The sequence below is a fragment of the Toxotes jaculatrix genome, chromosome 20 (genome assembly GCF_017976425.1).
Source record: "Toxotes jaculatrix isolate fToxJac2 chromosome 20, fToxJac2.pri, whole genome shotgun sequence".
Classification (NCBI taxonomy): Eukaryota; Metazoa; Chordata; class Actinopteri; family Toxotidae; genus Toxotes; species Toxotes jaculatrix.
The window spans coordinates 5,268,452-5,295,462 of NC_054413.1; the positions used below are offsets into that span (position 1 = coordinate 5,268,452).

The window sequence follows — 27,011 nt, forward strand, 5'->3', positions numbered from 1 at the left end:
ATTAAATATTTGCATTTAATTTCTACACCCGCTTTTTGAAATATTAAAGAGTGCTGCCCTTGTATTTTGCTGTTCTTGAGCTCTGAACAGTTTCTTACCTGGGCGTCTTCTCCTTCTGCAGGTGGTGGTGGGAACCCATGAGTATTTTCAACTGCCTGTTTGGTACCATTCCACTGAAGAGACAAAAAATCAGCAAGACTTCACAGTGATGTAAGTGTGTTGATAAATTAATCTGAAGTTCACACTCCTGTATGTTAACACTTCAAGTTGTATTAGACTGTTTTGATTTATATTTTATTCCTCCCACCTCACTTCTTTATGAAATTCAGTGTACCTACCTGTACTATCTCGTTTTGTTGTCTGGTTTCTACCGGTGCCTGAAATAGAAAAGCATTTCACTTTAATTTAAAAATACATACATATTTACCCTAATCCAGGGGCATAAAAGTAGGTGTTTGCTGGTATTCAAACTATACTATAACAAGAGTAACAGGTTATAACAAAAATATAGTAATTTTGTTGTAAAATGACAGTTGGATAAAATTACATTTATTGAAAACGGTGTTATCAGAAGCTGTCGTCATGCTTATACCCCCATGTTAGGTCTTCAGGTTACATTAGTGTATGTGGCTTCTTGGTGACTTGCAAGCAGTGGTGAAAGAAGTATTCGGTTTTTTGGAGAAATGTCTTGACTGTCATTAGAACAGATGTGATGGGCTGACCAATCAACCCACCGTCTCAAACAACCCCAGCATGAATAGAAATACAAGAACTCAGATTTTTGAATTTTTCATGGTTTTATCCAACATTCTGTAACCTTTTTTTTTTTGTTGTTGTTAATTTTGTCAGTCTGCTCCTGAAAGGACGTCGGCATTGGTGCATTTATTGTCTTCTTTTGACAGTTTTCAACTCACAACCTTTGGTTTTGATAGAAAGCCTCAAATCTGGCATGATTAAACCCAAGCATTGTCATGACATTCTCCCACAGTCTGCCCACCGCTGTTGAGTTGGTTGTTACGTTAAACCCGTCTGTATTTTTAAGTGGTGTCCTGCTTCCCCTTAGGCCACTGAACCTGGAATTAAAAACAGTATTTCAAGGACATTAGTGTTTGGACAGCAAGGACACTGACACTGAATTTCAGACACAGCTGCTACATAATCAATAAATGCCATTATACATGCTGAAGTCCTCTATACTGGGTTCTCGAAAACAAAATATATTTCTACCCCTTCCTTTAGTTGTATTAAAATAAAAACTGAATCCTGAGGCATGTAACTGCAGGTTTTGTTTAGCAGGTTAGAAAGAGAATAATTAATTTGCAGCATAAAAAGAAAACCTACAGATTTCTTTTGACTAGTTAAAGTTACATCCTTTTCATTGTCTTGCGAGTTCGGTGAATCTGGGGAAAGCAGCAGTCTTACCTTCCTTGCAGTCGATACTATAAGAATTAATCCCACCAGATAGAGTAGTGTAAGCCCTCTCATTCTGATCATAGATTAGTTTCCGGTCTGCACATACGCTGGCTTTATATTTTTAACTGAAGTAGGTGGAGTCTTGGTGGAGACTGTTGTGCAACCAACTGTAGTGTGTATGATGAAGTTACTATATTAAAGCCCCAGATATGTTGCACTTAGGTTAAAAAGCAGGTAATGCTGGAAAATGAAGCTGTTTGGTGTTTTTACATCGAAAAATGTCAAATTATTATAATAAACTTTCAAACAGGCTCTGGGCATGTGTCTGGTGGGCATGCTGGGTAATCCATGCATGTATGTTTTATATACAAAAATTTGAATCTGTAACTAAAGTAAATAAAGCTGACTAAAAATGTATAAAGTAACTTTAAACTTAACTGAAGTAAAGTAAAGATTTTTAAGCACAGAACTTGAAGAAATAAACTTAGTGACTTTCCACCTTTGTAGTTTCATAGAAAAAAGAAAAGGTCCTCAGGTGAGAGAGTGCGGGTGCGCGCTCTGCCACTTTTAGCAAAACTGTGCCCGCGCGGTCGCGGTGGGTGGTTGCCATGGCGCTGATTAGAAAGCGCAGACGATAAACTGAACAGAAACGATGGACTGGAGCTGAAAACGGGAGGTGAAGTGAGCCGTTCTCACCTGAAAACCTCACGTCCGAGTACTTCAGGTGGCTGTAGTTATTATATTTGCACAGTCAGGTCAGACGCAGGTTGTGATCCGCGGGGCCGTCGGTTTAGCTCCGTGTCCGAGGTGAGATGAAGGCTCACGGCAGTGATGTCGGGGTGTTTGTCCGGATCAGACCGACCAACAGCTTCGCTCAGGGATTCATTGAATGTCTTCCTGATGGGCAGGTGAAAATCCGTCATCATTAAAATTCATTTAAATCGACTCCGCAAGCCATAAGCGAGAGAAGGTATTCGGTATTTAACTAAAACTCTAAGTTATAGTGACTTCGAGGTGATTAAAAGCAGAAACAGAGGCGTTTGTTTTCTTTGCTGGAGGTTGAAAATGAATCTTTATACTAAAAAAATGCTACACAAATACGTGCTCTTGTTTCTGAATCTTGGTTAATTTTTTTTTTGCTGCACTGCCAGCAGGTATCTAGTTCCAGGCATGGATTGTTTTTTTAGTGCTTGAAATTAATATCTGTATGCGGTAGTGTATACTCATGGCTTTTTTTGTGTGTCTTGACCTTCAGACCGTGAACATCTATCATAGAAAAGACTCCAGAAAGGGCCAGCTGAGCTCCTGGTCATTCCAGTTGGATGGGGTCCTGCAGGATGTGTCCCAGGAGGAAGTGTATGCCCGAGTGTGTCGACGGGTGGTGCAGGGAGCATTGGATGGCTATAATGGTAGATCTCTGTCTCTACATCAAACCACTAGTGCATAGTGAAGTAACTTATTTAACTTCTAGTAAATGAGTAATAGTCTTAGTTAATGGTTCTCTGTTGTGTTTCTACCAGGTACTGTGATGTGCTTTGGGCAGACAGGTGCAGGAAAAACCTACACCATGACAGGGTCCACAGAATCATACAGGCAGAGAGGAATGATTCCTCGGGCCCTTCAGGAGGTAACTCTCATCTTGTGAAAAACTTTACCTCTAAAACAACCTAACTTCTGCGCTTCATTAAATATCCTTTTTAAATCTCTAACATGGCATTCAGGTGTTTCAGGAGGTGGAGAAGAGGACTGAGCATTCCTTCTCAGTGCATCTGTCCTACATGGAGATCTACAACGAGACCCTCGTGGACCTGGTATCTCCGCTGCAGGGCTCACCTCGGGGCATGGTGGTGATGGAGGAGCCAGGCAGAGGGGTGTTCATCAGAGGTCTGTCTCTTCACCCTGTTCACAATGAAGAGGAGGCACTCAACCTGCTGTTTGAGGTGTGTTGCTACTTGATTTTACCAGCTATTAAAATCTTATGGTCCTGTGATTTTCTTATGGCTGTGGCCTCCACAGTCATCAGACCTGAATCCAGAAGTTTCCTGGATGAATAAGTTGAAACGTGAGCCTTGACAGAGCCGTTCTCTCCTTACTCAGGGCGAGATGAATCGCATTATTGGATCTCACGCCCTGAACAGGAACTCCTCCAGGTCCCACTGTATCTTCACTGTGCATATACAGGTATTGGGTCCAGTTACCTTAATGGTTTACTATATTGTTACCTGTAGTTTTGATTCTCAGATAGGTCCATATATTCTGCATATTTTGTTCTGTAGTTATCCAATATTTTAAGCAGGGCAAATGTCTTTCTTGTTTAGTCTCACTCACGGACCTTATCTGATGCCAAGTACGTCACCTCCAAGCTGAGTCTGGTGGATCTGGCTGGATCTGAGAGGCTGGGAAAGACTGGGGTGAGTTTGGGAATGTTCACTCGTAACACTTAGAAAACATCTTTGACCCTGTGAAAAAAAGGAATATGTCTTTCTGTATGATTTGTCTTATATCTTCACCTTTTTCTCGCACTTTATTTCACCTTCGTGTTCTTCCAGTCAGAGGGTCAGACGCTAAAAGAAGCCACATACATCAACAAGTCCTTGTCGTTCCTGGAGCAGGCCATCCTGGCTATGGCAGACCGTCGCAGAGACCATGTTCCCTTCAGACAGACTAAACTCACGCATGCCCTTAAAGATTCACTGGGTGAGACAGCCAGGCCTTCAGTTCCCTGACATGTGACTCTTGGTCAAGCTGGTCCTTTGCTGTGTTGTAAGATATAATGTCTTTGTCTGTTTTTACAGGAGGAAACTGTAACACTGTGCTTGTGGCCAACATCTACGGTGAGGCTGCACACATAGAAGAAACGGTAAGGAGTGATATAAATAAAAAGTCTTCTTTTATTTTACATGTTGTCATTTTACCTCTGTATGATAATTCCTATTCTTTGCAGCTCTCTACCCTTCGCTTTGCGAGCAGAATGAAATGTGTCCGCACTGACCCTGCAATTAATGAACACATGGATACAGCTGTGAGTTGAGTACATGGGTAAAAAAATTGTATTATTTTAGCTTTTTGCTGTGCTGTCTGTGTCAGTCATCAGACAGCAGTGATCTCATTAAAATCTCTTGTGATTAGCTTCAGATCAGGAAACTTCAGAAGGAGGTACAGATGCTTAAAGAGGAGCTGTCCATGCACAATACACTGGTGAGTAGAGCCAACAGGAAAATTACTACTGGTACTGTGAGCATTAAGGGAATTTAAATGTCTGCCCTTCATCTCCTACCAGGTGAGGAGGCCAAGCATCACGTATGAGCCCCTGTCAGAAGCCCAGCAGGCGGAGATCAACAGCCAGGTTCAGAGGTACCTGGATGGAAGCCTAAAGGAAATCAGTGTGAGAACAAAGAACCTAGCTATTAATATTTTTATGGTCCTATTTAATATATTTAATATTTTATCTGACACACCAACTTTTGGCTTGGAAATGTCCCTTAAAGGCTTTAAGTTTCTGTCTGCATGACACCTAATTACAGATCACAAGTATCAGGCAGGTCCAAGCAGTCTTTGCCCAGTTTAAGGTCGCCGTGCAGTGAGTATCACCTGCATTCAAAATACACTGTATATGTAGGCAAATTGTGGAACAGTGCTGTATTTGTAAATGCCAAGTCATTAAGCATGTTTAAGTTTGTGTGTGAGCAGACAACAGGAGCAGAAGGTGAAAGCTCAGCTACGTCAGACCTACAACTTGGTGAAGAAAGACCAAAATGCTAACACATCTGCTATAAAGGTCAGTCAGCATCTGAGTAAGGGCGCCTCATGGAAATGAGCAGACTTTTGTGCCAGTGACAGGCCTGAACAATGAGTGAACAACTCATTGTGACAGAGCTTTGACTGGATGTTATTCTGTATACTCTTCAGGAGTGTGACAGCACTGAGAACGTGGAGGCTGGCGGCTTTGGGGTTTCTGCTCAGTCACAGAAACAGACCCAGCGTCCGAGTTCGACCAAATCCAAAACTAAGAAGTCCAGGGACAAACAGAGGTAAGTTCACCAGTAAACTGTGCTGATACTCAGTGTCTCTGTGCAGATATTTTTAGTTTCCCTTTGAAGCTTATTTTTGGGCAGAAACGTGCATTTTTGTGAAACCAAAACTCTTAACTGAAATTGAACTGACAGTGGCAAGACACTCAATTAAGGTACTTTAAAATCCTTAATACCTCACTGCTGCAGTTGGTGTCAAGCAGCTGAATAAGTACTTCCCTCCTAGGTCCTGTTATTGACCCGATGAGATCAATATCTAATGTGGGCAACATCTGCCTGATCGGTTGTGTAGTGACTGACTTCTTCATGACTGGATGATGATTTATGTTAAATTCATTGGTTTGGTTTTGCTAACCACACATTCAATGTGATTATTCAGCCAAAGCAAGAGACAGGGAGAAGGAAGTCCTGTTTCAAGGAAGAATTTGGACAGTGCCTCCAAATCAAAGCTGAATTCCGTCCACATGCCTGAGAGGGAACCGGAGTCTCAAGAACTAGACACTGAGAGCCAGGACACACAGGAATCACAGCTGCCTGGCAATGAACCCGTTCACCCTGAGTAAGTAGATCTAATGAATATAGTCATATCTGTTAAATGTTCAGCTCAGAGGTCCTAGAAATGGAACGAGCTCATTGTTTTATAAATTTACTACTCAAAACTTTGCCGTCTGTGCGCAGGTCTCCCGCACCCAAAGCAGAGGCATTTGAGGATTTTAAGTTGGGACAAGGCAGCAAGATCAACTGCATCCTTAAGGAGAACAAGGCTGTGCTGCTGGAACGCCGCAGTCTTCTTCATCAGCTCACTGAGGAGGTCAACGCTGTCAAGAGAGAGATTGACTGCACGGCGGCTGCCATACAGCAGCACAAGCAGATGGGAGAAACTTCAGGTGCTTCACTGCTCGTAAAGGTTCTGTGAAATTTCGTAACTTCATTAATGTGAGAAGGACTGTGAAATTAAAAATGTTTTTGATTCTGTTTTTGTGTAAAGGTCAGTATTTGGTTGCAGAGGAGGATCCATATGCCATTTTATTGGTGCAGCTCAGAGAGCTGAAGGCCGTGTACCGGCAGAGGTATGAGGCACTGCACAGCATCAAGGCAGAGGTCAACTACTGCGAGCACCTCGTGGATCAGTGCAGGGTGCGCCTGCTCTCCGGTCAGTTCGCTAAAGTCTTTTCTATGTGCTGCCTCCCTGAGAGAGAATTAAGATTTTTGACAGTGGAGGTTACTCAAAAAAATTATTCCTTGTATGTGTCCCAGAATTTGAGACCTGGTATAAGAAGACTTTCCTTTTACCTGAGGAGGAGCTGGACATACATCTGGATAAGAGCCTTGCACAAGTGAGTCCGCTGTGCACTTATTAAATGTGTAGTCATTACTGTTTGGCAAACAACACATCTTGCAAATATTGCAGGATACACTGCGTGGAAGGCAGCGGGATACATAACTGGAGTAAAAAGTTGTGGTGATGAGTTATTATACACTTCCCTGATTTCCTTAGAGAGAGGGTAACCAGCAGCTACAGGATGAGCTTCTTACTGAGCACTCCAGTGCCGAGTCCTTCTACATCGCTCGCAGCAGGACACTGAAAAGGGTGGGTCCTTCTTAAATGAATGAAAAAAAAAAAGATCTGTTCATGCTAACAATTAATTACCCCTCCTGGCCTACAAGGCAGAGATGGGGAAATTGATATTAGCAGTAAAATTCTCCTGTTTTTTTTCCTCCCCTGCAGAGGAACAGCAGGGTGCTGTCCTGTACTCCGGTGCAGAGGAACTCGACTGCAGGGCCCGGACAGAGAAGGCTCCTTCCAATTCTACCTGCTAGTTAAGTGAGTTTTATGCACAACTAAGTTTGTAGAATATTTACACATCAAACAAGCATAGAAAGACACTACACAATAAATCAGCTTCTTAAATGAAAAGTAAAATTTATTATTCCTGAACCACAAAATAGACTTCTTTGGTTGTACAAATTCACTAGTTACAGTCTTGTATGAGCTCTAACCCTTGACCCTAGGACTTCTGACCCTTTCCCTCCAACCTATTTGCAAGTAAAAGCCCCCAAACAGAACTCAAGACAAAAGAATAAACACAAAAACTTGAAACACTGCATTAATAATGTAGTGAAACCCACCTGAAAAAAAAATTACCTACTGTAAGTTTAAAAAAAAAAGAGATATCAGCCATTGCAAATGTTATCAAACAAACTGAATTTCAGTCAGTGAGCGCAACATGGAAAGCTATAATTAGAAGACCCTACTTTAAATTAACACAAATGCTACTATGCCGAGATTCTGCAAAAATACCCGTCAGATACCTAAACTGACAGTATGTCAAGCAGTGAGCTGAAAGTCTGAATGAGATCAATATGTTGAGAGGGATTTCTGATCGGTTCTGCCTCTCGCCGCTCTCCCATTAACAAGCCAATATACATGCAGAGAGCATCCCAATACCAAGCCTGTCCAAACCCACATACGACAACAGTCCAGACACTCGCTTGGTCTAGGTCAAGACTGGCTCAGTTTCAAACCCAAAGTTTGCTTTCCTTTCAGTATTTGTACATTATTCACACAATAATAAATGATTTTTCAGTGGCATCAGATTTAAATTAACCATAGACAGAAAAATAAAACACCTGCTACCTTCACGTCACTCTGGATTACTTCCAGATAAAGCAAGGATAGAAATTAATGTTTCACATTGATAAAATCAAAAAAAAAACAATACCCTAAACAAGGCAGGGTAAGTACCGTTAATTAGTACGATGCTAAAAAAAAAAAAAAGTGTGTTCCCAAACTCTAATATTCTGAACTTTTGCGTGTCTGTAAAACCGCCTGCTCAATGCTGCTGTCGCCTCCAGTGTGGACTGTAGTCTTTACAGGGGGAATGTAACACAGAATAAACATCTGGACAGATGTGCTTTTGAAGTCTGCTGAGAGAAGAGTCAGCAAGATTTTCTTATGACCCATCACCGCTTTAAGTTGCTGATGTGCAACAGTTTTTGTCCAAGCAACCTAATTTGCAGATATGCTTGCTTCAAAAAGCCCCTGGTAAATTCAGAAGTGTTTAGGAAGATAAAGTATTATGCAGTTAATTAGTTTAAAGCTTTGTCTTCAAAACTTGTAACTATCATTTCAAATGTTTTATGGGTAGATTATGATACACCTCAGTCGTCCTCTTAAAGCCAAAAGGACAGGATGGGTTAAAACAGTGTAAAGTAGAAGGCCTTCAATTTGAGTAAAACGATAAAAACAATAAATTAGTTAAGATATACGTTCTTAAAAAGCTGATCAGTGGCAGTGCAAAAACGATATGTAATTATTTTTTTGTTTCTTTTTTTTTTTCAAAGCTCTCCACAATTTGTGACTGTGAAGGTAGCAGGATGTTCCTCCTCAATTAATATATACACTCCTCTCTGCCCAAGTCTGAAGAAACCCCTGACATTTTACAATCTAGTCACTGAAAGCCTAAAAATATCATTCAAGAAGTTAGTACAGCTATGACCCATTTCTTTTCTCTTTCAGTATTTAAAAACAAAATCATTGGATTGTGAAAAAAAAACAAAAAACAAAACTAAAAACTTTGTCACTTCTTGTTAAAATAGATCAGCTTCTACCAGGCAAACAGAGTGTGGAACAAAAATAAAAAACAGAATGTAAGTAGCAATCCTAGCTAACCACACTAGCTCTTTCTTGCCCTTGAGGGACTGTAGAGCAACTCGCCAACTCACCAGCAGACTGTAAAGGCAAGACTGGCACGCAGGATATAAGTGAGTGTGTATGTGTGGCGACTATCAGCTTCGTAGTCTCTGCAGTGGTTATATATGGGAGTTAATCTCGCTCTACTGACATTGTGTGTAGTGTTTAGTGACTCTGCACCTACTGTGGATGCACCTGTGTGTTCCACAGCTTAAGTAAATGTGTGTGTGTTCTTCTCTCAGTGTGAGGTGTTACGTGGGCACGGCGGTTTCCAGGCTTCGGCGACCCTGCCTCAGTTTGCGCTTGTTGCTGTACAAAGCCATCTCCTCCAGGGCTGAGGTGGCAGGCAGTGGAGTGGGAACCTCGGCCTCTGGGTTTGCAGCGGGCCCTAGGAAGCAAGAAGACAGAACGACTTCAAATCACTATTGCGCTTGCAAGCTGCTGAAGCTAAGCTCCTTTTCACTTGACATTCAATCCTCAACGAAAGAAGATCAGGGCAAATTCCTGCACAACATTCAACTGTGGAGAAAGTGGATGGATCCCGTAAACCTGCGAGAGAAGCCCCACGTTCAAATCAGCAGCTGGAAACAAGCAGGACCCAAAAGTGCTGAGCAGAAAACTAAAGCATCAAGTGACTGTATGTTTAAACCTGAATCCTCAGTGGGCTCTGGGTTCAAGCTCACAGCAAGAGTCACCGTCATAAAAGTTACCTTAAGAACCAATCTGCAGCCCCTTAGTTACATTTTTTTTATATTTACATGCACTTAACACAGAGAAAGTATCTCTGTGGCAGCACAGCAGCTGGATGAAAGTAAAGATAATTACATGAAGCAGCGTATCCTTATATTTAAAATGATTCCATTCCAAAGTCAGACAAACGATACCTAACACAAAGAAATTTCTTTAAGTCTAAATAAGTCAGTTTCCTCATCTGAACCTTCGTCAAATGCAGACAGGAAACACTGTGCTGTCAATACAAAGCCTGTCCTCAAAAATTAGTGTCCACTAGTTTCATTCAAGCTTTAAACAAACTCATGCACACTCTGGATCCAGGTTAGTATGAGATCATTAGCTGCGACACAACAAATCTCTTCCACTTCGCTCTTAATATCAGTTGCTCATTCATATCAGGTGGGAACCAGCAGGTGAAGCACAGCTGATAAACACACTCGTCTCAAAATCTGAGCCCACGGCTATGCTAGTTTGCCACACAACAAGCAGGTTAGAGCATAAATCCACAGACCAACACACACACTCTCCTCATATGTTCCCTACATCCTCAGCCATACAGTGACACACAGTCACAAACACATGCACACAGGATCCTACCAATAGGAGCAGCTTATCCCAGGTAGTCACCTGAATCAAAGGGGATAGGAGAAATTGAGGTAATGAATGTGTTTTCTATTTATCTACACACATTTTTCTCACTTAAAGCTTTCACCTATTGTCCTAGTTTTCATTCAACCTGAAGTCAAACTGAATATCTCCGGTTCTCACCTGGGTTGCTGGAGCCGTCGTCGATGAACTGCATGTCGTCGACTGTGTCAGGGGACTGGAAGAAAAGAAAAAAACAGGGTGAATAACTGTGCGGCGGGGGCCTCGTAGTAACCTGTATCCCTGGGGAAGCCATCACCATGTGAGTAGCGGAACTGGCAGCGAGGGAGACGGCGAGGCGATGTGCCAGCCACTCACTGCTGGTTTAGCCGGCAGCAGCGCAGCTACCTATCTGTCAGAGCCACAGAAGCCAGAGTACCTCTACTGGACTACTCCTCCAGGAGAGATTGGCATGTTAAAGGAAAAGGGAGGTTAAGTTAGGTCATCAGTTCCGGGGTTTGTGGTGTAGTGGGGGCACATCCACAAAGAGACAGTAAACAGCAACAGTACAGCACCGACAATGCACCAGTGTCACCAATTTACAAACCAACACCAGTAATGTTATTTGGTCAGTTTGACTTTCCCTTGTTTCAGAGTCTGGAAGCTGGTTCTTCTACTTCACACAACAATAGTTACCCACCTTACAAACACCAACACACAGGACAGGTTCAGACTTTTTCAAGCCCGACTCAGTGAAATACTCACATGCCCACATGTACACTGACATAGCTGCTGCAGTCATTTTTTAATACTCATTAAGTGATACCTTCATATCATAGCTCCAGTGTAAGAGATAAGGGGACTGATTTGAGACTGATTTATACTTTATGAGTATTAAGTCTGAGACATTTGATAAACTGCAACTGTCAAATGTTACATTTTTCTTTTCTTTTAAATTAAAAATCAAAACAACTGCTAATTAATTTTTGTTGGTTGACTAAGATTAATCAGCTTCCACTTACCAGTGAATACACACTTACTTTGACTCCGACTGCTCCTCACATTAACTTCAGTAGTGCCATTTTTCACAGAACTGGATTTCATCTCATTTCTTACACTGGAGTTATTCAGTGAAGGGAATATTTCACTGCCAGTATGAACAGGAGGAATAATTACAGTGACGAATAATTCTTTCACTATGCAAACGGGCAGGTGAGCATTGTATTAAAATAAATCAGAAAAACCTGAACCTCTCCTTTAAACAGTACTTCCGTCAGGTCATGTGCAGGAACCTCAAACAGAATGCAAACACACTTACATACAGTAATGACAATTCAGTTACACCCACCAGAAATAGGATCTGAACACAAACTAAACCAACAACCAACCCTCACAGGAGCCCCACACTCTGGAGCGCAGACTGACGCTGTGACAGACAACCACAGATATCTGACCACAAAAAAAAAAAGAAAGACCACTTCCAGACAAGCTGTGCTCACTCTCCAGCACCATTCCAGGAATCCTCTGCTTCCCCTCCCATCTCGTTCTCCACACAAAGAGGAAGAAGTAAACTATTTCACACAAAACTACAGAAAGAGCAGGAGGAGGCCCTTCAGCAGATCAGTGTTTGAAAAGCCAGAGCGCGAGAGGAAAGATTATGGAGGACATGTTACTCCTCTGTCTGACGTGCGACCCATGCGTGGAACAAGACAGCTGATGGACATGAATGTGAGAGTGGATGAGATGCAGAGTTTGTGGCCATTTTGCCCCGGAACCAACTCTGGTTAGTGGGAACAGAAATGTGTCTGCGTCTCTGCAGATGGTGAGTGTTACTGTCTGACTGACTGTGACTGATTAGTTAGCTGAGAGAGAGAGAGATGGGATGCTCTCATATGTGTGAGTGGTAAGGGTGAGACCAGAGAGAGGGGCAGGCAGGATGGGAGGAGGGAGGGAGACCCAGGGCTGATTTTGTGTGCATTATTTAAAGTAAAAGTCTCTCTTCATTGAGTAAGTGAGAGTTAGTGAGCCACGGTGCTATAATAGTGCAGAGCGGACAGTGCTGATCAATCACTGAGCCACAACTTAGACTGAAGTTGCACTGATGCCTCTTGATTAACAGAGAAACTAGAGGGGAGAGGCAGCAGGGAAAGCCACAGGGAAGGGAGGAGGCCGTGGATGGGTGGGCGGGGCCTCAGCATGCAGCCAATACCTGGATGTCGTATACGGGTTTGGAAGAAGGAATGGCAGCAAACTGTCGGTAGTCAAACTTCTTTGACGACAGGGACTAGAAGGATAGTAAACAGGGATGAGCAGAGGTCAAGGGAGAGGGAGAAGAAAATGAGGGCAAAGAGGAAAGGGGGGGGGGCAAAGAAAAGAGGGGGAAAGGTCGGAGAGGGGATAAATAAGAGGAAAAGGGCTGAGGAAATGAAAAAAGGAGGGGTAGGAGGCAGAGAGGCTAATGGGTGATTCACACAGCCAGCTGTGGCATATGGTGGGAGAGCAGTGTGTGTGTTCTCAGCTCTGATTGGCTAGAGTGACAATGAGCAAGATGATGAGATTAGTGTCAATGTTTTTTGAAGCAACTCTACTTCTGCCTTTTTCCAACTTGTAAACAAACAACCTTATTTGTTGCCTTTCTCAAATAAAGCTCCTTGGATGGAAACTGCAAAGTCAGTGTTACAGATTTGTTCAAGTATTTGATGATTCAAGCTCTCCAAGTGCGTACAGTGGATACGGTAAACCGTTCACAGTGACACAACAAAGGCCAGTAAAACCAGTAAGTCAGAATCAAACTGGAAATTTAGAAGAGGGTAAAAAGGTTTAGTACTCACGAGTCTGCCCGGTGAGGTTACTCCTCGAGGACTGAGCTCTGCCAGAAAAACAGAAAATGTGAAGTTAGATAAGATCAAGCCTGAGATTTAATTTGCTTGTACGTAAATAGATGTTTATTTGTCGTATTTTTCAAAATAAAAGTTACAAAAAAATCATCAAGTGAAACATGAATTTCTTATAAATTTCAGTTGAAGTTGTTGGTGGTTCTGTATTTAAAAAAAACCCTTGGTATTAAGTACAAGATGTTTGTCATGTGAACAGGCCTCTGTGCCTTTAAGGACAACAGCTTCCTACCTTCCATAGGTGTGGGAGAGGGTGTGGGGGCAGGCGAGGGCGACTCTGTCAACTGGTCTAGCGTCCCGCGTTTCTTCCCGTCCCGAGACTTGGCAATGACCATCTGAGCCTTCAGTGCGTCCTGCTCCAGAGACTTCATTCTACAAGAGAAACAACCGCCGTCAGATAAATGACAGTAAAGGAAGGAAAATGAAAGCCTTAAAAGAAATAACGACACAAAGACTGAGAGGCACACACCACTATGGTGGGTGCAGTGCCAGTCACTACTAATCGTGGGTGCTCCTTGTCCTGGTTTGCTGTGACAAACCAGTTTAATTTCATTGCACAATATAATGGGAGGCATTCCAGGATAAGGACTACCTACTGCTAGTAGGCTTACCCTTAACTCACAAATAGCTTGCAAACTTACTGCAGGCTGTGTGTTAGTACAAGTAATAGTGTGAAAAATCAAGAGAACAGCAAGGCACAAATGAAAATGAAAAGAGTGCTGCAGAGAGGGAGAGGACAAGACAGAGGACAGAGAGGAAGAGGAACCAGAGGAAGCTAGAAATGGAAACAGCAAAGACGTGCAGAAGCAAGACAGCACTAGAAAGGCAGTGGAAGCACTGTCACAGTGTCATAGCTGCGAGTGCTTGGACCTTTCTCAACTCGGCCTCTAGCAAAATATCCCAACGCCAAAGCACCCCAGCACACCCCCACGATGCCGTGCGTCTGGCCCTGGTGGCTGGGGCCGTGGAGCAGACCTGAGCTGGGAGGCTGCGGAGGAGGAGGAGGTAGTGGTGGGGGGCTGGGGGGCCGCGGCTGTGCCCTGAGATGCCCTCACCCGGGCCTGGTAGAGCCTCTTAGCCAGGTCCTGCTCATACTGCCTAACATCCTCCTCTAGGCCGTAGGGCCTGTGCCCACGAGGCCACAGAGAGGGGGAGGAAGAAGGTGAAAGAGAGGAGGGGAGAGTGGGATGAAAAGTACACCAGGATGAAGGAGAGATATGAAGAGGAGAGGAAGGATGAAAGGAAGGAAAGGCACACAGAGAGAGAGAGAGAGAGAGAGAGAAGAAAACCAAAGAATGGAAGGTAAAACACCCACACAATTAAGAGAGCTGGAAATAATAAATAAGATTTTAAAGGCTTTTTCTTTTCTAGACTTTTTTTTGATTTTAAACAATAAGAGAGAGGACACACACTGACCACACAAACACACAGGATGCTGTTGTCACAGCACACAACCAAATGTGAACTTGTATTTGGGCTGACTGCACATAAATGGACTTCTGGGCAAAGAAAAAAAAAAAACAAAACTGAACCCTGTCACTGACGAGCTTGACATGATCATGGAAGCCTGAGTTTGATATCAACATTAGAAGCAGCAATTGTAATGCAATGTAAATATGCCAAAAACAGAATCATTAAATAAACTGAACACAACACATCTATTTACTCATATTCTCCACGTGCCTCCGTCTGCCAGCGTTTTCATCCTGGTCAAGGTTTTATATCACGTGTACTGTAACATTTCGCTCAACGAAAATAAACCGAGTGGGTCTTCATTAATAAAGAGAGATGTGTGTGAGATTTAGCCTTTTCAACACAAAGTGCTTAAAGTTTAGTGGTTCAAAAACAACTAGACAAAAACACATCAAGTCAAACAAAATCATCATATTTAATATATTGAGGAAAACCTCTGCAGTCACTGACTGCCTGCAGTTTGCAACCCACAGACATCAGTTCCTTTCCTCTTTCTACAATTTTAATAATTAGAGGTTGATTTTTTTTTTGTTTCATCAGCCCAGAGAACTTCGTTCCATGCTTTTGCAAACTGCAGCCGGGTCTTTCTGTATCTCTACACTGCACGAGTAAACCCACTTTGGCCTTGAAAATAAATAAATAAATAAAATCAGATGGCATGACTAATGGGTGACGCTGTAGAGGTGCTGAGAGGCAATGTCCTTGTTTGACCCTCTTCGCTTGCACCTAGAGATCACACCAGCTACCAAAAAGGTAACAAATGACTAAATCAAACTGTATATAACTGGATTAATTATTCTCTTACATATTCATTGTTAGAAATACAAGTTGAGGACAAAAGGCAGAGTAAAGCAGAAGCTTAAAAATTTACTAAAAGGCCTGATAAGTCATTTTCTCCTCAGTCAGAAAGTGTGAAATGGATATTTTACCGTGCTGCTCTCCACATGGCTCTCTTCTCTGCCTCCAGAGCTCGTTTCTCAGCAGGGGACAGGTCCTTGTCCGGGGCCACAGCCAGCTCGGGGCTCTGCATACGCAGTCTCTCTTGATGTCTGCGCTCTGCTTTGGCTGTGCGGATGGGGGCCGCCGACTCCCCGGGATACACTGGGATTAGACTGTGAGGACAGAGGAGGAGAAATGATGACTACAGAGACAAAAACGACAGACTCACTCACAGCTGTGGTTCTGTTCATTATCGTTACCCAGTCATGGAGTTGGGCCTCTGCTCCAGCCTGAAGCTGTCCTCCAGTGAATTCCTCTGAGAGTCTCCCTTACCATCAACAGAGGAGGGCCTGCACACAAGAAGAACCGTTAGCTGAAGAAATAAAAAAAAAAAAAAGAAAGAAAAATGACGCATAAAGCAACAACAATATACAGTTTCTGACCCTGAGCTGCCACAGTAGCTCGGTGGTGTGACGTTGTAGCAAGGCGGTGTGGAGCAGTGCTGAGACGGGGTGGATGCTGGCTCCACCTTATACTCCACTCCATCCAGCAACACCTTACCGGTGACCTTCATCTGAGCCACCTGCTTGGCCAGGTCCTCCTCCTCATCCTCCTCATCTTCATCCAGCAGATACTCCTGGGCCCGCTGCTCAAACTTCCTCGCTGGGGTGAGATGAAGAGACAGGTCACAACAGGTCCGACGTTTTTGTTGGTTATTATAGCGTGAGATGTTAAAGGAGACGCAGTGAAAACGTACCTTCTTCCTCCCTCATTTTCTTGAGGTCATCCTCTCCAACAAGAGAGACTCGCGGTTTGGGTTTTTCTGGAGTCTGCTGCTTCACGTCGATCTCAAAATACTTTTGTCTGTCCCTGAAAGAGCGCTGCTCTGGGCTGTCCTTACCACCAGGAGAAGGACTCTGCAGGGTTACGAGAAAAATGAATGACAGAATACAGAATGATGAAGCTGAGAATAGATCAGCGCTGAGATCTAAGAACCTGGAGCACCTGGAATATTCACCAATGAGAGAACAGCAAAACAAAGGCCAACACTTGCTGCTAAAAAGTTGATTTTTAAGTTTATTTTGAAATTTTTATTCCTGTTTGCTTTTTTCCGGAGCCATTTGTCAAAGGAGCAGGGGCTTTCACAAGAGATGCCACAGAAAAAAAAGTGTTGCGTACCAAGAAGGAAGAGAAAAGAATTAAAACAGATCCCAGCACCATTGAGCTCATTCAAGGTCAATCAACTGGCAGTCCCATTATTGATTAAGCAGCATGACTGTGTCTCAGTCTACGAGAGCAGAGACACCACCACCGCTCAAGCCAAGCACACCACAGCCCAGATGAAGAACAGGGCTGCCCCTGCTGTGGCGGAGGTGGTGGGTACCTGCAGGTCCTCTGAAAGCCTGGAGAGGCGAGGCACTGCCGCCAGGCTCATATACTCCCGGCGGTCAGATGAGAGGGAGGGCCGGGGGGTGACCATGCCGATCAGACCCTTACCAGCTCCCTCCTGACCCTCAATGTCATCATCAAACACCTCGTTGTTCAACTCAGGCTGAAAAGGCCACAAAGTCTCATCACCACGCTGTCAGACTAAGAGCCAGTTTTGTTTTTTATGTAACTACAGTAGACTTCAGGCAAATACGGTACAACACACAGCTGTGGATATCATTTTTTGGTAGATACGTTTACTCACCTCTGGAGAGGGCTGCTTTGGGTGGAAATTGTTCCTTATGCCATAGAGGTCCTGTTGGGCAGAGCAGGAAATAAGCAGAGTGTTAAACTGTGTGAATTCAAGGAGCCTCGGACTCAGGACAAGACAGATACAGAGCAGGCAGACTGATTAGCAGCTGGGATACGACACATAAAAAAGAGGGTTGAATATTAGTACACGAGCCACACGTGGATGGATGAATGAATCAAGAGTCAACACCAGCTCGACAGATGATGGCACTGGAGTACAAAAACCAACGATGAAGGCATTCCACACGTCACAGCACGTCACAGGCCCCCTGACACAGTGCAGGCTCCTTACAGGACAGCCTGCTCCAGTCAGGAGGGGGCAGGGGCGAGACCAACCAATCAGCAGAGCATGCTTCTGGGCCCGACCCGGGCGCGTCCGGGCAGTATGGCCTACCTGCGGAGGCTCCAGCACTGCCAGTGAGCGAGGCACGGCGGCAAATGCCTTGTATGCCTGCTTGACATTCATGGGGAACTCGTCAGGCGAGGTAGGGGAGGGGGCACGAGGCTGCAGGGGGGAGGACGGGAGGGGTGGGCATGGAAGGTGGGGGTAGGTCCATATGGTAAAAGGAGGCGAGGGGCAGAAGAGGAGGTAGGGAGGACAGACAGACACAGACATGGAGGAGAGGGTAGACTATGAAAAAAACCAGCAAAGTTGAAGGAGACTGTGGAGGAGAACAGGTGAAGAGCATGGCAGCTGGTTTCATGTGAGAGAGGAGGGAGTATGCCAGAGAAAGACAGACAGTAGGGCTTGGAAAGTTCAAAGCCATGACAGATTTTTCTGTGCGAGCACCTTTGTGAAACTGTCAGGAAGATGTGGGATGAAATCACAGGTTTGTCGTTATTTACCAATTCAGTTACACTGTTTGCCAAAAGAAGAAGAAGATTGGTGAACATTTCAGAAGGCTGCAATCATGAGGCGTTATGTTCGATTCAGGAGCTCAGAGTCGGGTCGGATGCTCCATTTGCAAGTGTAGTTCAAACACCGACACGCTCCAGGTGTGCCTGGGGGGTCGCAGACAGCAGCACCTGCACAGACTCAGCTCCTCGCTTCAAATACTATTCTTCCTTTCTTTGGTTCTAGCCTCATTTACAAACGAAAATCATTCTTGTGCCATAATTATCTGCATCTGCTGTACTGTTGTTAGACACCATTTGAGTGTTTCGTGGCTGTGCAGTCACAGTACGCGGCACAAAGCTGAGAGTGGTGGAAAACAGCCCTATGTGGTGGTGGTGGTGAGGGGTCTTACAGAGGTCTGGGAGTTGAAGGGGGAGGGGCCATGCTGGAAGGGGTTGGGACTGTGGCCGTCCGGAGTGGCGGGAGAGGTGCTTGGCCGCACACGGCCGACTGGCTGGATGGCACCAGGTCGGGTCTGGAGAGAAAACAAATGATATTTTGACTAAATGCAGAGTCAGAGATGCCAAACTTTAGAATGACAGATAAACTCAAAATGAATGGAGTCGATGGTGGAAATGCACCTGAGCATAAATTAGCATCCAGATTATTGGTCTATGGTGTTACCCAGTATCCAATCTCATTTTTTTCCCCCCAATCTAATACAATCTGTAGACCTTCCAGAAAGCACAAGTAGTAATTTCTTTTAAATTTTTAGGGTTAGAAGTTCTAATAATCCATCAAACTGATGCCTAAAATTTTAAATATATCTATTATTATAGTAAATAATGTCATTTTAGGATGAAAATCTAACCACTGGGGCACTGTGTCTGTCTAACATGCCACAGTATCTTGGTTTGATATACTGGTAAACCAGTGTGATCAGTCTGACTCGACTCGACTACAGAAGCTATTTTCTGTGCGACTTATTTTCAAGCTCCATAAACACTCACTGATGATGAGGTGCTGTCCTTGGCAGTGGGAGTGGAGGTGTAATGAATGTTTGCCTGCAAATAAATAAAAACAATGACAGTGAAATAAAAACACACGGATCTGCACCTGCTACTTGACTTTCAAACCTCACAAAATTTTAGCTACTGGACTTTCTTTAGGACGATGCCAGGCCAGGAATGCAACAGCACCAGGGTTTACCTTGAGCTAACTCTCAATTTATGTTTTAAAATATATACATAATATCTGAATCGGACCGGTAACAAATAATTTCGCTCAAGGAAAATTAGAATTTTTACTTTGTTATCATCCTTTTATGGAATATGAAGCCACAGCTGGTCAGTTAGAGACACGAAGGACAATCAGTCAAAAATCTGAAAGCATGAGTAATCAGCTGGCCACGGAGACGCAGTCACATGCTTTTCAGACTGGCAGACATGATAGCTGAACTAGTTAGAGTCTCCGTGTTTTATTAAGAGATGCAGGGCTCAGAACAGCTGACACATGGGCTAAAAAAAATAAAATAAAAATCCAGGCCAGAGCAGAGAGGGCCACAAGACCCACTTACGAAGCGGGTCTCTCTGCCTGTACACAGGGAGCTGTTCGAAGAGTGGTCGCTGGGCTAAGGGTGGGAGGAAAGGTCAAAACGGTCAACTATAAAATACCTCTTCTATAGCACTGGAAGTGACTCATGGAAAAGGAGAAAATAAAATAAAAAAGATGATATGAAAACAGATGATTCATAATAGAGAGGAGTGGTGGATCTTTCAGCTGCTCACCGGTTGAATGGTGGGAGAGTAGGGTGTTTCCCTGATTGGACTGTCCGTCCTGGCGAAATCAGAGGAAGGCGCCTGGAAAGATCAAAACACCAAAAACACACTTAACAATTGCTCTCACGTAAAAAAAAAACAGCATAGTAAAGAAGAAACAAAAACAAGTATCACTGGTTAGTCCTGCAGTGAATTCATCTTCAAATAAATTCAACCAACAACAAGCTCCTGCTGATAAACATGCACTTTTCTGTGCTGGTCGCGTTCCTTTGTGACTTATGACCCTCATCGCAGCTGTTGGGACAGGCATTCCTGTCGATCCTGTCTATGTTTCCCAAATACCTCACGAGGTGCCACAAGCTCTGTTCTCACAGCAAAAACATGCAGCAGTTCAGCTCCGTATTACACTGAGATTAATAGGCTCAAACCTGAACGATGCTTTCTGCACGAACATGTGCACTGACAGAAAACCTTTTTACGGCCGTCTTCTGTCTCTTCGAGCAAACAGTAAAGCTGCAGGGCATTTGACCGACAGATTAATCGATTAATTGCTTGGTCCATCCCAGTTCCCCAGGGCCCCAAGATGGTGTCTTCTGATTTTGTCCAACCAACAATTTAAAACCCCACAAACTTCAGTTTACAATTTTGTTCCTTTAGATAAACGTCAATAAAGAAAAAGCCAAAATCTATGTTACGAGTGAAAGACATTTCTCTGGATCATACTGGTGTGACTGTTAAGAAGTTAAAACCTGCATACAGTCTGGATGCAAGTACAAGTAATTGCAAGGGACACAGCAAAGCAAAACTGTGCGCGGTAACACACCATGCTGCCTCCAAACCACACTCAGGCAGGCTGCTTGCCTTGCTGAACAACCATGGCTGCAGTTGGCCCTGTCTCCCGTAGCCCACAGGAGGCCCTGACAGGATCTGCTCTCCAGGGGGGAGGCCTTTTCCTTTTCGATTGGCCACCAAGAAAGGGTTCTCTTTGAAGCAGATGGGCTGAGAGTCCACCAGGCACTCCTCTTCTTCGGGTACTAATGTTGTTGTTGCGTTAGTGGTAGTTGTTGGGACAGTACCGTCACCAGTGGAGGCTCCATTAGGGGAGAACAGGGATCCATGAAGATAATCGTGCTCTGTGTTTAGACTGGGGTAGGACGCAGGGTCCACGTGGCTGAGAGGTTTTGTAGGATGACCTAAGCTGAAGCCCAGAGGCTCTAAAGGGGCTTGGTACTGGGCCTGCAGGGGGGCCTCCATGGGAGCAGTCAGGGGGACAGAGGTAGAGAACTGAATAGAACCAAAGGAAAGAGGGAGGACAGATACAGTAAACTGACATAATAAAGGGATGACAGCGAAAAAGATCCACTCACTCATTGTAACTCCCAAAGGAAATTTTTGCTAATTGAAGGCAGAAGAATAAAACCTGAAAGTTTTAAAAACAATGCAAGAGAAACTGAAAAAAACAGGTTCACAACAAAGAGATTAACAGATTGCTGTGGAATATTACAACTTCTGAAGACTAAATTAAAACATAAAAAATAAACTTTTACAAACGAGCTAATAAAAAACTAAACTAAGACTGGAGGAGAAACTCACGTCTTAGTATGTTGTTTTATAAATAGAAACCTGACACACAAGCCTCCAGCTGCTAAAAAGAGTTACTCACATCACTAAATCCTTCCTGAAGCCTTTAAGATAAGTTTCTCAGTGGACACATTACTGCAGTTCTCCTCCGCCTTAAATAACTGTATTATCAGAGCAGCGAGACATTCAGGCTCCGGCACACCTTCAGCTCCTACTGTAAAATACCGGCTAAGAGTTTTAGACCGTCCCCATTTTCCCACTTTTTATGGAAATTTATCCAGGTCAGGTCCAGCGAATAACCTTAAATAGTACAAAGGTCAGTGGTATGGTGCTGCCAAGGTTTAAAAAGTGTAGGAACAAACTGTTACTACACCCTTTGATGCATTATTAGGATAATGCTGCACTCCAGGAAGTAGCACTGTATATTTCAGTGGGAATGCTGAGAAAAATTCAGACTGGTTACACATGATAGAAGACCAGCACAGTCTCCAGGGGGAACAGTGGGTTGTGGGAACCTTTGCACAAATCCAGCAATATGTTGTTTCCATTGTAGACACAAAGTCACGAGTGTGTTTGGCTGCTGAATGAGTCAAACATTTAGATTAAATGATTCCTTTTATTTATTTATTTTTAAATCGCCAATGATGTATTTTTTCTATGCTTTATAGTTTTAATTCAACACTGAGACAATTCATTTACTTCATTTAAATAACAGCTGGAAAATGGAGGTGTCCTAAAACTTTTGACCGGTATTGTAGTTAGCTGAGAAGACCAACACATGTAAAGAAACCTGATACTGTAAGTACAGACTTAAAGGTGGCATGTTTTTTTTTTTTTTCATGCTTAAAACCTGAAAACAAATAAAAACCTTCAACTCAACCCAGAACACTAAACATGCAAACTACTCTGGAATTTATGTCAAGTGACCTTGACATGTCTGGTGATAATCAAAATAGTCGGACCAAGAATACAACCACTGTGAAGCACTTACATGTCCTTCCACATGCTGACTATAAGAGTCGGTGGTGTGATGAGGGTCAGTGGGATGGAATGTGAACGAGTGCCCTTTTGGCTCTGACACAGACTGTGAGGGACAGCTGGGGTTTTGGTGTGAGAGAGGAAAGCACGGCTGCTAGCTCGCCAGCAGCGTGCCAACACACTGAGTTAGCCACGCTGGGAAAAGCTGCAAGTCAAAGGAACCGGGAACTGAACCCCTGACAGTTCTAGTCTTTAGTTTTGACTGGATGAATTTTAGTTTTATCCAGTAACAACACCTCATGGTGAACTGAACAGAAGAACATTTAGTTTTTCAAATAACATTAAATTATAATGGATTAAAAGGTCGACTCACACATTTTCCTACAAAAAAAACAATAACAGTTTTACACTGTCTGAATTTTTTCAAGCCTGATACCTTAGCTGTCATGAAGACAAGGCAAGTTTAAACCCTTTAAAACTTTTTACAATAGATCAGCATAATGACAAGCTGACAAAATGGTTTTTGTCAGTTCACTAAAACACAAACTGGGTTAGGACTTGTTAAACCTAAACCTACATTTCCATTAACAACAAAAAAAAAAAAAAATAATAATAATAAAAAGATAGCATGAACTTGAAGACTTTGAGTCTTTGTGGGTCACTATGATACGGTCTGAGCAGGACCATGTGCTCTGCAGCAGCAGATCCAGGGCATGAACAGAATATAAAAGCTCTGTCAGACAAGTAGGGCATAAAAATAAAGTCCTTATAGCTATCTAGTGGAAGTGCACTTGCATGTTGTAATGCAATTACTCAATATAAATGGAATTTATAAAGGAACAATAATTTGTCTCTTGGTGCTGGATATACTTGAAAATGAGCTTAACAGAACAAATAATAAGATCCTTTAAGTGATCATTTTTCAAAGAGCTTATGTCAAAAATCAGAAATCATGAAATATTGACATTCCTCACACAGACATACGGTTGATTCAGAACAGAAGTTTGTAGAGAATAAGAAACAACAATCAAAGTCAGCAGCAGAGGAAAACACAACAAAGAGGAAAGGAAAATAGAAAAGCTAAATCAGTCAACTCTTGTCCACTGAGCAGCTTTATACTCACTGTAGGACGGGAACAGAAAAGTGCTGAACGTCCACTCAAACCTGCTCCTACGAGGACTTTGAAAAATCAAACTGAAACACTTGTCTGTCCCTCTTAGACGAAACCCTCCCTGTCTGTCTGGCACCCCACCCACCCAAGAGACTCCATCCAATTCTGAGCCAGATGCAAGTTTAAAATATCGCAGAGGACAGACCGGTTGATAGTGGACAGCTGTCCCCTTCCCCCATCTCGCCACCTCTCTCTAACACACTGACACTCTTTTTATCAAGCAGGACAGTGCCGCCCCTTTGGCCATGCTTCCTCTGTACAGAATATATACTTTTTAAAGTTGTCTTCCTTTTATATTTTCTGGTTCTTTCCAGATGAGGCTGATCTTCACATTCTTTTTCCGAACTTCTTGTTAAGTCCTTGGTCTTCATGTTATTTCTTCAATTCTTCTGCTCCTGTTAGTTGATGTAGGACAGAGTTGCGTCACGCCGGCTTGATATGTTGTGTGGGTTTGGCCTTGGAGTCAGAGGTTACTAGTCCGTCATGTTAACTTGGGGTTATGCACATGGAGAGAGGGTTAACATTCCTTTTCCTGGAGCCGAACTGGTCGGCTATAGGTCACACGAGTTTTCCATGGACATAAACACAAAGGATTCCAGGAGGAAGTCTATTCTGAGCTTTGAAGGCCATTTCTAACACAGCCCCCACAAAGACAACGAGCCTTTTACGAAGACTTCACGTTTTAAGACATTAGAACACAAAGAGACACTTACCCTGTTGACCTTCTGCAGACTGGTGGTGGGAAGTGCAGCCAAGGTTTTGTAGTCAAGTTTTAGAGGTCCAGTGCCAATGTTCTACAGGGAAATAAATAGAAACAGAGGTGAGAAGAGGTCTAGACTGAGGTTTATTACACGACAGGCATCTATTCAAACTGAATTAGTTTAACTGGGAAAGGCCATGTATGGAAGTTTACTATAAGGTTAACTATCCACACTAGAGAAATTTAATGTGTTGTTATATTAGAGTGATGTCAAGTCAGACTTTGGAATGGATTCTTCCTCTCTGAAATCTAACCGATTGCTGGCCAGTCAAACAGGAAAAATCCACCTGTTTGCACATCGCAGGGCCTTCTCCAGGAAAACTAAGCCGGTCTGAATAAGGCTCAAGGCTGAGTTACTGAAGAAAACTGAAAAAAGAAGATTCTATTGTCCCTGAAAATCCAGGGATAAGTAGAACGGTAAAATCCTGTGGCAGCAGCTCTGTGGTGTTTGTGGTTAAACTGCCGTTCTGCACAGACAGGAAAGTCTGTCTGAGGACCTGCCGTCGAGGAGTGTCTCACCTCAGTCTCCTCTTCTAGCAGGCGAGTTGCCTCCTCACGCTCCAATCGCATTCGCTCCTTCACCAAGAAAGGAAGGGGAGGGAGGAGGAGGAGAGTACAGAAGGGAAGACACCCAACCAGCCACACAGTAATGCAATGAGAGGTGATGTGAGAAGATGAAGGGTTTACAGTGGAGGAAAGACGTGTTACAGGGGGTGAAGTGGAGAAAAATAACAGTGGAGAAGGTGGAATGGAGATGGGATGATTGGATGATTTCGTATCACACCAAACACACCAAAGGTAAAGGAGAGAGGAGAGAAAAACAAAAGGGAAAGAAAGGATAGAATCCACACACATTAAAAAGTATTCTATTCAACGGCTATGGGAGCAGAAAAAGCATGCAAGGTGGGACATTGCAGGAATAGTTCTGTCAAACACAATACCCACACAGGGTGCAGAGGAGAAGCTTCATTCACCCGGTAACAGACAAACCTGAGCACCTGACTCTAATGCTCCACCCTGCTGTAATGTGCAGACTCCAGTTTGGCATTTTTCTGAGCTATGGTGGAGCAAAAACTGAATTCTCGTGTCTCACTGTATTGTCGTCTATCTGCTGATCTGACAGAAAAAAAAGAAATACCTCTAGCCTTCCCACAACAGTAATGGATTTTCATTTTCACTTACCACTTTCTCCATCTCTTCTCGCTCCCACTGCGACGTCTCTCTCACCATCTCAGACTCCTGGAGAAGAGCGGGATTTAAGATCCTTAGAATCCTAATCAATGGTTACTAATCATCTTGTAAATATTAGTGAAAATGCTGCTAGCCTAAACCAATGAAATTTTGCACATGAATTATGTCCTGATAACAGCTCAATGACCCAAAACTCTGAACTGAACTGAACTCTGAACCAACAGGCTCCTACATTCCTTTAGTACGGGCAGCCTCCCAAAAGCTAATCTGGGCAAAATAAACAAATGTGCTGGCGCTTTCTGGCTGCTCTGGTGGAAAGATGGGTATGTGTGGCGTGCACGGTTGGAGTGAGTCAAACTCCACCTGCTTACGCCAAACTGCTGTGGAAGCACAGTGGTGGTGTAATGGAATCGCTGAACAAAACATTTGATTCATGCGTCGACTTGAATGGTATTTGGATGATAACAAACTGTACTGTGGTTCCTGTGGATCTGCGTTGCCCTCTGGGAGCTTTGAGGAGCCAGTCAGTGCCACAGTCAGTGAGGGACGGTAACTAACCTTAACTCCAGTACCTGACTTTATTTAAATTCATAACTACAGTATAAAATCAGTTAAGATGAATAATCAGTGTATAAAACAGTGTATAGTCTGAATTGTACCTTCTGTATGATTTCCATCTCCTCTGGGCTCAGGTCTCGGTCTATAGAGGAGATGCTTTCCATACTGTTCTTACGTACAATGCCTGTTGCAAATGGGTTGGCAATGATACCAGGAGATGCCTGGAAATGGATCCAAACAGATTTTTGATTAAAACCAAACAAGTATTATTATTTGTTTAGGCAGATTAAATAATAGATAGTTACAGCCCTAAATTCTGTTTTCAGATTCATTCTATACATTTAACATCCATTACAGATGTTAAACCTACAGTTTATAGTATCGTTTTATTTAAGTGTCTGAGTAAGTGACAAGAACATTTTGTCCAAACCCAGCTCCTCACGGAGTCTCACCTCCACAGCAGCCACTTTCTGTGGGTCAAAGCCATCACACACCAGCATGACCAGAGAGTCTCCCACGGCACGAAGCACTCGCACTGCCTCTGTGTGAGTCATCCCCAGCAGGCTGTGGTTGTTCACCTCCAGGATCCGCATGCCAACCTGCAGTCGGCCGTCTCTCGCTGCTGCTCCGCTTGAACTCACCTATTTGAACCAACCAA

At 43.5% G+C, this 27,011-nt stretch overlaps 2 protein-coding genes across 22 annotated transcripts in view; one reads left to right on the forward strand and one right to left on the reverse strand.

Moving 5' to 3' along the window:
• The first annotated feature begins 2,142 nt into the window (after positions 1 to 2,142).
• On the forward strand, positions 2,143 to 7,269 carry kif9 (kinesin family member 9). Its single transcript, XM_041065509.1, has 20 exons — positions 2,143 to 2,321; positions 2,669 to 2,822; positions 2,934 to 3,040; positions 3,135 to 3,353; positions 3,511 to 3,594; positions 3,732 to 3,824; positions 3,963 to 4,110; positions 4,209 to 4,273; positions 4,358 to 4,435; positions 4,543 to 4,611; positions 4,694 to 4,798; positions 4,938 to 4,993; positions 5,104 to 5,191; positions 5,323 to 5,444; positions 5,824 to 6,003; positions 6,123 to 6,331; positions 6,433 to 6,597; positions 6,702 to 6,781; positions 6,943 to 7,035; positions 7,174 to 7,269. The coding sequence occupies exons 1-20, from the start codon at positions 2,226 to 2,228 to the stop codon at positions 7,267 to 7,269; spliced, it is 2,307 nt and encodes a 768-aa protein (XP_040921443.1). The 5' UTR covers positions 2,143 to 2,225.
• A 74-nt stretch (positions 7,270 to 7,343) lies between these two features.
• The window catches only part of scrib (scribble planar cell polarity protein), a 61,809-nt gene continuing 42,141 nt past the window's right edge, over positions 7,344 to 27,011 (reverse strand). For 4 of the 21 annotated variants that reach the window (XM_041065302.1, XM_041065297.1, XM_041065296.1 and 1 more), the window contains 23 exons: positions 26,806 to 26,994; positions 26,455 to 26,574; positions 25,787 to 25,843; positions 25,124 to 25,180; positions 24,558 to 24,638; positions 20,976 to 21,398; positions 20,124 to 20,195; positions 19,913 to 19,966; positions 19,347 to 19,400; positions 18,749 to 18,871; positions 17,896 to 18,006; positions 17,455 to 17,505; positions 17,146 to 17,313; positions 16,519 to 16,678; positions 16,205 to 16,424; positions 16,022 to 16,111; positions 15,752 to 15,934; positions 14,325 to 14,474; positions 13,582 to 13,721; positions 13,287 to 13,324; positions 12,665 to 12,739; positions 10,639 to 10,693; positions 7,344 to 9,526 (listed from right to left, as the gene is read on the reverse strand). In XM_041065302.1, coding sequence (XP_040921236.1) covers positions 9,390 to 9,526; positions 10,639 to 10,693; positions 12,665 to 12,739; positions 13,287 to 13,324; positions 13,582 to 13,721; positions 14,325 to 14,474; positions 15,752 to 15,934; positions 16,022 to 16,111; positions 16,205 to 16,424; positions 16,519 to 16,678; positions 17,146 to 17,313; positions 17,455 to 17,505; positions 17,896 to 18,006; positions 18,749 to 18,871; positions 19,347 to 19,400; positions 19,913 to 19,966; positions 20,124 to 20,195; positions 20,976 to 21,398; positions 24,558 to 24,638; positions 25,124 to 25,180; positions 25,787 to 25,843; positions 26,455 to 26,574; positions 26,806 to 26,994 — 2,808 coding nt within the window. In that variant the 3' untranslated portion in view covers positions 7,344 to 9,389. Of the gene's footprint in view, positions 9,527 to 10,467; positions 10,498 to 10,638; positions 10,694 to 12,664; positions 12,740 to 13,286; positions 13,325 to 13,581; positions 13,722 to 14,324; positions 14,475 to 15,751; positions 15,935 to 16,021; positions 16,112 to 16,204; positions 16,425 to 16,518; positions 16,679 to 17,145; positions 17,314 to 17,454; positions 17,506 to 17,895; positions 18,007 to 18,748; positions 18,872 to 19,346; positions 19,401 to 19,912; positions 19,967 to 20,123; positions 20,196 to 20,975; positions 21,399 to 24,557; positions 24,639 to 25,123; positions 25,181 to 25,786; positions 25,844 to 26,454; positions 26,575 to 26,805; positions 26,995 to 27,011 lie in introns of all 21 variants that reach the window. The other 17 variants (XM_041065300.1, XM_041065299.1, XM_041065311.1 and 14 more) reach the window with 14 other exon arrangements.